The 10,398-nt window shown below is 40.7% G+C and overlaps 2 protein-coding genes across 2 annotated transcripts; both read left to right on the top strand.

Annotated features, from left to right (window-relative positions):
• Positions 1-3,366: 3,366 nt before the first annotated feature.
• Positions 3,367-4,104, top strand: LOC114075257. The gene has a single exon (XM_027913758.1). It carries the CDS (start codon positions 3,367-3,369, stop codon positions 4,102-4,104), a length of 738 nt encoding a protein of 245 aa, XP_027769559.1.
• Positions 4,105-4,520: 416 nt separating this feature from the next.
• Positions 4,521-5,087, top strand: LOC114075256. The gene has a single exon (XM_027913757.1). It carries the CDS (start codon positions 4,521-4,523, stop codon positions 5,085-5,087), a length of 567 nt encoding a protein of 188 aa, XP_027769558.1.
• Positions 5,088-10,398: the final 5,311 nt, after the last annotated feature.

The raw sequence follows: 10,398 nt of genomic DNA, 5'->3' as shown, positions 1-10,398 counted from the left end.
GCTCATCCAGAGTTTGTTGTAATAACTGCACCTCATCAGGCATTTGCTTTGGCAAAGGAAAGAAACAACGAGCAGCCCAAAGAAAAGTTCATTGTCCAGGCGGCTACAGCTCAAGGGATGACACGTTCTGGAAGATGCTATGTTCCGGAAGAGTTAGCTCAAGAAACACGAAGAAAGGAGAACCAAAAAAGGCCGATCACAGAAGGTGAGGCTGAAGAGTTTTGGCGAAGAATGCAGCCTAAGGAGTATTCCATTGTCAAGCATTTGGAGAAAATTCCCGCTCAAAATTTCTGTTTGGGCTCTATTTATGAGTTCTGAGTACCATCGGAAAGCATTGTTGAAGGTACTCGATGAAGCAAATGTACCGACGGGAACAAGTGGTGATAATCTGGCAACTATGGTTAGTCATGTCATTGGGAGTCACCAAATCTCTTTTCGAGAAGAGTAGTTACCAATTGAGGGAATGATGCACAACCGTGCCTTGTATATCACTGTCAAATGTAGGGACAAGTTTGTAGCTCGAGTATTGATTGATAATGGTTCAGGACTCAATATTTGCCCGTTATCAACCCTTACTCAGCTAAATCATGATGTTGGAAAAATCCGTCAAAGTCGCATGAATGTAAGGGCGTTTGATGGTTTGCAAAGAGAGACCATGGGGGAGGTAGACTTGGGTATCCAAATGGGGCCTGCAGAATTTGTCACTGAATTCCAAGTGATGAGTATATCCACAAGCTACAATATGTTGCTAGGAAGACCATGGATCCATGTGGCCGGAGCAGTTCCATCCACATTGCATCAAATCTTGAAGTTCATCTGGGAGGACCATGAAATTGTCATTCATGGTGAAGGGAATAATCGTAGTTACCCTGGCTTCTCTGTTCCCGTTATTGACGATTCATCTCAAGGTACTGCCTTTCACATGGTGGAGATAATGAATGCTGCTTTTGAATATATAACACCGCAAACACCAATGTCGTCGGTGTATAAAATGCTTGCCACAACCATGCTAAGAAGCGGTTTTGAGCCTGGACGTGGGTTAGGCAAGAATTTGGATGGCATATCCGAACCTCTTCCTATCCCACTTCAAAATTTCCGCTTTGGCGTTGGTTATACCCCAACAAAGGAGGAATTATTCGAAGCAGAAGCAAGGAAGAAACATGGCCTTGATATACCAAAGCCTATTCCAGAATTGTACCAGTTATTTGTTGCTAAAGCTTTAGAGTCCGAGAGTGATGGTCTAGTAGAAGGGATGGGACGATTGTTTGATGAAGAAGATTGTGCTGTGATCTTGGAAGAATGCACTGCGACACCCACCATCCGAGATGCCAAACCTGAAGAGATGCTACAGAATTGGGTGGCCACTCCACTTATGATTCATCGAATTGCTTGGTAGACAAAGACAAGATTTGAAGTTTTACTTTTGAAAATCGGTCTAGTTCGGACGAGGCCCGAAACAACCTTTTATGTCACTTTATTTTCATCGTAATGTTTAAAAAGGAAATGACTCACGTTGACATGAGTCATGATCAAAGTTTGTATGCCTTTTTTCCAATGAAAAGCCTCGTTTATTTTTTATTTTGCCTTTGCAAATTACTTTACAATATATACATTTAAATTCTTTCTATCTAACATGATTGCTTTATTTACTTTTCAGTAAAAACTAATCTACACTTGCCAATGTCATGACATGTCACGAACACGATGAACTAAGTAAAGTCAATGAAGATGAATGTGAAGAATATGATGAGGAAACTATGATGCCTGAACACCTTACTGATGACTTGAGGAACCTTGCAGATAATAAAAATCCCAACCTGGATGAGACAGAGATAGTCAACTTAGGAGATGACGAGTCGGTTAGAGAAACCCGAGTCAGTATCCATTTGACAGCAATAGAAAAGGAAAAATTGGTCGATCTGCTCAAACAATACATCGATGTGTTTTCTTGGTCTTATGATGATATGCCAGGATTCAGCACTGATATTGTTTCCCATAGGTTGCCTATCAATTCAGAGTATTGCCCGGTAAAGCAGAAAATCGGAAAGTTCAAACCTGATCTGAGTTTAAGAATAAAGGAAGAGGTCATGAAGCAGATTGAATCGAAGGTCGTCGAAGTGACTAAGTATCCCACTTGGTTGTCTAACATTGTTCCAGTAGCGAAGAAAGATGGAAAGATTAGGATATGCGTGGATTATCGGGATCTCAACAAAGCAAGTCCAAAAGACAATTTCCCGTTGCCAAACATCCATATACTCATTGATAATTGTGCCAAGCATGAGTTGCAATCTTTCATGGATTGTTTTGCGGGATACCACCAGATCTTAATGGATGAAGAAGATGCAGAGAAAACAGCATTCATCACCCCTTGGAGAGTCTACCATTATCGAGTGATGCCATTCGGCCTCAAGAATGCTGGAGCCACTTACATGAGAGCTATGACCACCATATTCCATGATATGATCCACAAAGAAATTGAGGTGTATGTGGACGATGTCATCATAAAATCCCGCGAGAGTTCAGATCATCTGACGCACCTGGAAAAGTTCTTTGACAGGTTACGTAGGTATGATTTGAAGTTGAACCCAGCCAAGTGTGCATTTGGAGTACCTGCAGGGAAGTTACTCGGCTTCATAGTTAGTAGAAGAGGTATCGAGTCAAGACAATTCAAGACTTGCCTCCTCCAAAGACTAAGAAGGAAGTAATGAGTTTTCTGGGGAGACTGAATTACATCAGTCGATTCATAGCCCAATCAACGGTGATCTGTGAACCCATATTCAAGTTGTTACGAAAGAATGCGCCAACCAAGTGGACCGAAGAATGTCAGAAGGCTTTTGACACTATCAAAAGTTACCTTTCAAATCCGCCAGTATTGGTGCCACCACGCGCGAGTAGTCCTTTGTTATTGTATTTATCCGTCTCTGACAACGCATTTGGGTGTGTGTTGGGACAACATGATGAAACTGGAAGAAAGGAGAGAGCTATATACTACTTGAGCAAGAAGTTCACATCGTATGAGGCTCGTTATACCCTCTTAGAGAGAACTTGTTGTGCTTTGACTTGGGTTGCTCAAAAATTGAGACATTATCTGTCGGCTTATACAACACATCTTATTTCAAGAATGGACCCACTCAATTATATATTTCAGAAGGAATTGCCCACAGGAAAGCTAGCAAAATGGCAAATGTTGTTGAGTGAGTTTGACATTGTATACATGACTCAGAAAGCAATCAAGGGCCAAGCCTTGGCCGATCACCTTGCTGAAAACCCAGTAGATGAAGGATATGAACCACTTAAAATGTATTTCCCTGATGAAGAAGTATTGTTTTAAAGGAAGACATATCAGAATCATATCCTGGTTGGAGAATGTTCTTTGATGGAGCAGTTAACTCTAGAGGATCAGGAATTGGAGCGGTATTGATATCTGAATCAGGACAACATTTTCCAGCGAAAGCGAAGCTTAGATTTCGATGCACTAATAACATGGCTGAGTACGAAGCTTGTATTCTTGGCATCAGAATGGCTCTTGACATGAACTTTCAAGAATTAGTGATAATTGGTGATTCAGACTTGTTGATTCATCAAGTTCAAGGAGAATGGGCCGTGAAGAATCCTAAAATCTTACCTTACGTACAACTGGTACGGAGGTTATGTAAAAGATTTAGGAAGACCGAGTTCAGACACACCCCGAGAATACAAAACGAGTTTGCTGATGCTCTCGCAACCATATCCTCCATGATACAACACACAAAAAAGAGTTACATTGACCCACTTGGGATAGGTTTAAAAGAACAACCAGCGCATTGTTTACATGTGGAAAAGGAATCGGATGGAAATCCATGGTATATCGATGTGAAAAGGTACCTAGAAGTTGGCGAATACCCTGAAAAAGCAACAAGCAGCCAAAAGAAAACAATTCGAAGAATGACAAACAACTTCTTTTTGAATGGGGAGATTCTTTATAGGAGGCCTCCTGATCTGGGATTACTACGATGTGTGGATGCTGTAGAAGCCACAAAATTGCTCGAAGAAGTGCACGCTGGAGTGTGTGGGACGCATATGAATGGGTTTACATTAGCAAAGAAAATCTTAAGGGCAGGATAGTTCTGGATGACTATGGAAAATGATTGTGTTCGATTTGTCCAAAGATGTCATAAATGTCAGGTACATGGAGATCTGATCAAAGTACCTCCTCACGAGCTCAATGCAATGAGTTCTCCTTAGCCATTTGTAGCATGGGGCATGGATGTTATTGGACCAATTGAGCCTGCTGCCTCCAGTGGTCATAGGTTTATTTTGGTCGCCATTGATTATTTCACGAAGTGGGTCAAAGCTGCTTCCTATAAAGCTGTCACGAAGAAAGTTGTGACTGATTTTGTTCGCAATAATTTGATATGTCGTTTTGGAGTTCCTGAGTCTCTCATCACGGACAATGGTGCAAATCTTAACAGTCATTTGATGAAAGAGATATGTGAACAATCAAAATTACCCACCGTAATTCAACTGCATATCGTCCTCAAATGAATGGAGCTGTGGAAGGTGCCAATAAGAACATCAAGAGGATATTGAGAAGGATGATTGACAACTACAAATGTTGGCATGAAAATTTGCCTTATGCCTTGCTAGGTTATTGCACCACAATTCGAACTTCAATTGGAGTAACTCCGTATTTGTTAGTATACGGAACAGAGGCAGTCATACCGGCTGAAGTTGAGATACCGTCTTTGAGGATTATTCACGAAGCTAGATTGAGCGATGCCGAATGGGTTCGTGATCGATATGAGCAGTTAACATTGATTAATGAGAAAAGAATGAGTGTCGTTTTTCACGGCCAGTTGTATCAACAGAGAATGATTCATGCTTTCAATAAGAAAGTAAGAGTTCAAACATTTGAGGTAGGTCAATTGGTGTTGAAGCGCATTTTCCCTCATCAAGAGGAATATAAAGGGAAATTTGCACCTAATTGGCAAGGACCGTATGTTGTCCACAAAGTATTGTCAAGAGGAGCTTTGGTCCTAGCAGAGATGGACGGTAGAGTATGGAGAAAAGCTATCAATTCAGATGTCGTCAAGAGATATTACATTTGAAGAATGTTATTTCTTTTCTTTATTTCCTTGTAATCGCAATTTTTTTGTATTCATTGTCTCATTAATCTTTGGGACATTCCTTCTTTACTTGAACTATGTTCGACCTAAATTCTCAAAAACGAGATACGTAGGCGGCCTATGTCGGCCTCGGTCGTTTTCTTATCAAAATTCCTTATTCATGTTAACCATCGATAGGGGAACTACATTTGACCTGATTCCTGCCTCAAAGGGATACATTGGCGCCACAAAGGTTCGGTCATATTCCCAATAAGATTTCCATTTCCCTTCATAATGGAAACTGGGACAGAATTTATTAGAGGATCTCAAAATTCTACACGAAGAAATCTTTCTTACAAACAAGGGTCAAAAATCATATCAAAATATCCGATTAGAGTATGATTTTGAGGAAATATCAAAAAATTGCAAGATATCATGACCTTCGTGATTACCATCAAATTTCTTTTAAAACATTTACTGGGACAGAATTTTTGAGGAAGGCCTCAAAAATTCCATCAAGGGTACTCGGAACGTCAGAGTCAACTTCAAGTACTTCAATATGAATATATTTACAAAGAGTTCTGAAATTCCAACAAGATACCTATCATGACAGAATCTGAGACAAAGGGTTTTGTTTGTGTCGTGCATGTCGTGACAATTAATTGGCAGAGATTTTCTTTAAAACTATGTTTCTAAAAACTTCGTACATAACAAGTGTTTTAATTTAAATATGATCTTGTCTTTTGTCTATAGCGATTCGTAGAGTCAACCAAACTTCCAAAGATAGCAAGATAAGAAGCAAGACGATTGGAAGAAATCAACACAGATCAGTGTTCCAAAACTAACATTGTTTTTATGGATGCAGGAATAAATAAGATCATCAAAGATAATATATTTATCAACCAACTATTTCGGGAGAGCCTATCAGTAAATATCAAATTATGAGTGAAACATATCTACTTGACCAAAGAATACAACATTCACAGTCAAATCCATTGTATTCAAACGCCGAGAGGGCCATTCATATTCAAACTGCCGAGAAGGGCCATTCATATTCAAACTGCCGAGAAGGCCATTCATCTTAAATTGTCGAGAGGGCCATCATATTTAAACTGCCGAGAAGTCCATTCATATTAAATTGCCGAGAGGGCCATTCATATTCAAACTGCTGAGAGGGCCATTCATATTCAAACTGCTGAGAGGGCCATTCATATTCAAACTGCTGAGAGGGCCATTCATATTCAAACTGCTGAGAGGGCCATTCATATTCAAACTGCTGAGAGGGCCATTCATATTCAAACTGCTGAGAGGGCCATTCATATTCAAACTGCTGAGAGGGCCATTCATATTCAAACTGCTGAGAGGGCCATTCATATTCAAACTGCTGAGAGGGCCATTCATATTCAAACTGCTGAGAGGGCCATTCATATTCAAACTGCTGAGAGGGCCATTCATATTCAAACTGCTGAGAGGGCCATTCATATTCAAACTGCTGAGAGGGCCATTCATATTCAAACTGCTGAGAGGGCCATTCATATTCAAACTGCTGAGAGGGCCATTCATATTCAAACTGCTGAGAGGGCCATTCATATTCAAACTGCTGAGAGGGCCATTCATATTCAAACTGCTGAGAGGGCCATTCATATTCAAACTGCTGAGAGGGCCATTCATATTCAAACTGCTGAGAGGGCCATTCATATTCAAACTGCTGAGAGGGCCATTCATATTCAAACTGCTGAGAGGGCCATTCATATTCAAACTGCTGAGAGGGCCATTCATATTCAAACTGCTGAGAGGGCCATTCATATTCAAACTGCTGAGAGGGCCATTCATATTCAAACTGCTGAGAGGGCCATTCATATTCAAACTGCTGAGAGGGCCATTCATATTCAAACTGCTGAGAGGGCCATTCATATTCAAACTGCTGAGAGGGCCATTCATATTCAAACTGCTGAGAGGGCCATTCATATTCAAACTGCTGAGAGGGCCATTCATATTCAAACTGCTGAGAGGGCCATTCATATTCAAACTGCTGAGAGGGCCATTCATATTCAAACTGCTGAGAGGGCCATTCATATTCAAACTGCTGAGAGGGCCATTCATATTCAAACTGCTGAGAGGGCCATTCATATTCAAACTGCTGAGAGGGCCATTCATATTCAAACTGCTGAGAGGGCCATTCATATTCAAACTGCTGAGAGGGCCATTCATATTCAAACTGCTGAGAGGGCCATTCATATTCAAACTGCTGAGAGGGCCATTCATATTCAAACTGCTGAGAGGGCCATTCATATTCAAACTGCTGAGAGGGCCATTCATATTCAAACTGCTGAGAGGGCCATTCATATTCAAACTGCTGAGAGGGCCATTCATATTCAAACTGCTGAGAGGGCCATTCATATTCAAACTGCTGAGAGGGCCATTCATATTCAAACTGCTGAGAGGGCCATTCATATTCAAACTGCTGAGAGGGCCATTCATATTCAAACTGCTGAGAGGGCCATTCATATTCAAACTGCTGAGAGGGCCATTCATATTCAAACTGCTGAGAGGGCCATTCATATTCAAACTGCTGAGAGGGCCATTCATATTCAAACTGCTGAGAGGGCCATTCATATTCAAACTGCTGAGAGGGCCATTCATATTCAAACTGCTGAGAGGGCCATTCATATTCAAACTGCTGAGAGGGCCATTCATATTCAAACTGCTGAGAGGGCCATTCATATTCAAACTGCTGAGAGGGCCATTCATATTCAAACTGCTGAGAGGGCCATTCATATTCAAACTGCTGAGAGGGCCATTCATATTCAAACTGCTGAGAGGGCCATTCATATTCAAACTGCTGAGAGGGCCATTCATATTCAAACTGCTGAGAGGGCCATTCATATTCAAACTGCTGAGAGGGCCATTCATATTCAAACTGCTGAGAGGGCCATTCATATTCAAACTGCTGAGAGGGCCATTCATATTCAAACTGCTGAGAGGGCCATTCATATTCAAACTGCTGAGAGGGCCATTCATATTCAAACTGCTGAGAGGGCCATTCATATTCAAACTGCCGAGAAGGCCATTCATCTTAAATTGTCGAGAGGGCCATCATATTTAAACTGCCGAGAAGTCCATTCATATTAAATTGCCGAGAGGGCCATTCATATTCAAACTGCCGAGAGGGCCATTCATATTCAAACTGTCGAGAGGGCCATTGCATTCAAGACGCCGAGAGGGCCATTCATATTCAAACCGCCGAGAGGGCCATTCATATTCAAACTGCCGAGAAGGCCATCATATTTAAACTGCCGAGAAGGCATTTCATATTAAATTGCCGAGAGGGCCATCATATTTAAACTGCCGAGAAGGCCATTCATATTAAATTGCCGAGAGGGCCATTCATATTCAAACTGCCGAGAGGGCCATTCATATTCAAATGCCAAGAAGGCCATTGCATTCAAGACGCCGAGAGGGCCATTCATATTCAAACCGCCGAGAGGGCCATTCATATTCAAACTGCCGAGAAGGCCATTCATATTAAATTGCCGAGAGGGCCATCATATTCAAAAGCCAAGAGGGCCATCATATTCAAACGCCGAGAGGGCCATTCATATTCAAACTGCCGAGAGGGCCATTCATATTCAAATGCCAAGAAGGCCATAGCATTCAAGACGCCGAGAGGGCCATTCATATTCAAAACGCCGAGAGGGCCATTCATATTCAAACTGCCGAGAAGGCCATCATATTTAAACTGCCGAGAAGGCCATTCATATTAAATTGCCGAGAGGGCCATTCATATTCAAAATGCCGAGAGGGCCATTCATATTCAAACTGTCGAGAGGGACATTCATATTCAAATGCCAAGAAGGTCATTGTTATTCAAACGCCGAGAGGGCCATTCATATTCAAACGCCGAGAGGGCCATTCATATTCAAACTGCCGAGAAGGCCATTCATATTAAATTGCCGAGAGGGCCATCATATTCAAAAGCCAAGAGGGCCATCATATTCAAACGCCGAGAGGGCCATTCATATCCAAACTGCCGAGAAGGCCATGCATATTCAAACTGTCGAGAAGGCCATTCATATTAAATTGCCGAGAGGGCCATTCATATCAAATTGCCGAGAGGGCCATCATGTTCAAAAGCCAAGAAGGCCATCATATTCAAACGCCGAGAGGGCCATTCATATTCAAACTGCCGAGAGGGCCATTCATATTCAAATGCCAAGAAGGACATTGTATTCAAATGCCAAGAGGGCCATGATATTCAACCATCAAGAAACATTAGTCTATTTTTCACCACTGCTATACTAAAAGAAGAGTACAGTGAACAGTCATGTCGCAAATATGAGATACATATTTTATTTGCATTATGCCAAACTGATAGAAGTTAATGTAAAATATTCAAGGAGAACAATTAAGTTCCAACATGGTGCGGATGACATCAAAAGGGATGCAGCACAACGTGGAACTTTTTTCTTCGCTGCGAACTGGGACATAGTCCAAAGAGGAGTGTCAAACTCTTAGGACGCGAGCTAAGGAGCAACTTCCACCACAATCAAACCACACCTCTATCAAAAGGTGTGTGGGTTTTTCTTTTAGTTCATCGATTTCAATTTCGCATCCACCAGAGGCAACTTTCTAATCTGAGTGACAGCGCACCACGAACTTTGGAAATTATGTCCATGTAAGTTCTTATTTATGGATGTGAAGAGCTCCACATTCATGGCTAGGAGGTTGCAAGCCTATTTTCCACACTCGTTTTATTTTTCACTCCTCCAAACCAAAGGTTATCTTGCATAATAGATTTCCTTTTCAACCGATCGAGTCGAACTACAAACAACCTGATTCCTTAGGTTTAAGGATATGTAGGCTGGTTCAATGTTGAAAACTCGGTTGTATTCCAACATTCCCTCTCCAATTTTATTCTCGAGCATTTCGATACCTTCATAATTCGGTATCGATGTGGCTTTTGAATTCTTATAAAATCGTGCGTTAAATCAAGCTTATCGAACTACAGGTGGCCTGAATTCTCATATAGCCTGAGATATGTAAGGATTTCACTTTTAGATAATATATATATTTTACATAATTATGTATATAATTAGTATATTTTATGATTATTCAAAAAAAAAAAAACCATCTATAAAATATTTTAATATTAGTAAGTATCCTATTAAACTATTTTAGTTTAAATTATGTTTTTTTATATCACTAGTTTACAACTAAAATTGTTATTATTTTTTTTAAAATTAGGAAGCTCTTTAATTAATTAATATTAATTCGTCTTATTTAAGATTTAACCGAATTTTGTAAATTAAATATG

This window comes from Solanum pennellii, chromosome 12 (assembly GCF_001406875.1).
Source record: "Solanum pennellii chromosome 12, SPENNV200".
NCBI classification, from domain to species: Eukaryota; Viridiplantae; Streptophyta; class Magnoliopsida; order Solanales; family Solanaceae; genus Solanum; species Solanum pennellii.
This window is presented reverse-complemented; position numbering and strand designations above follow the sequence as displayed.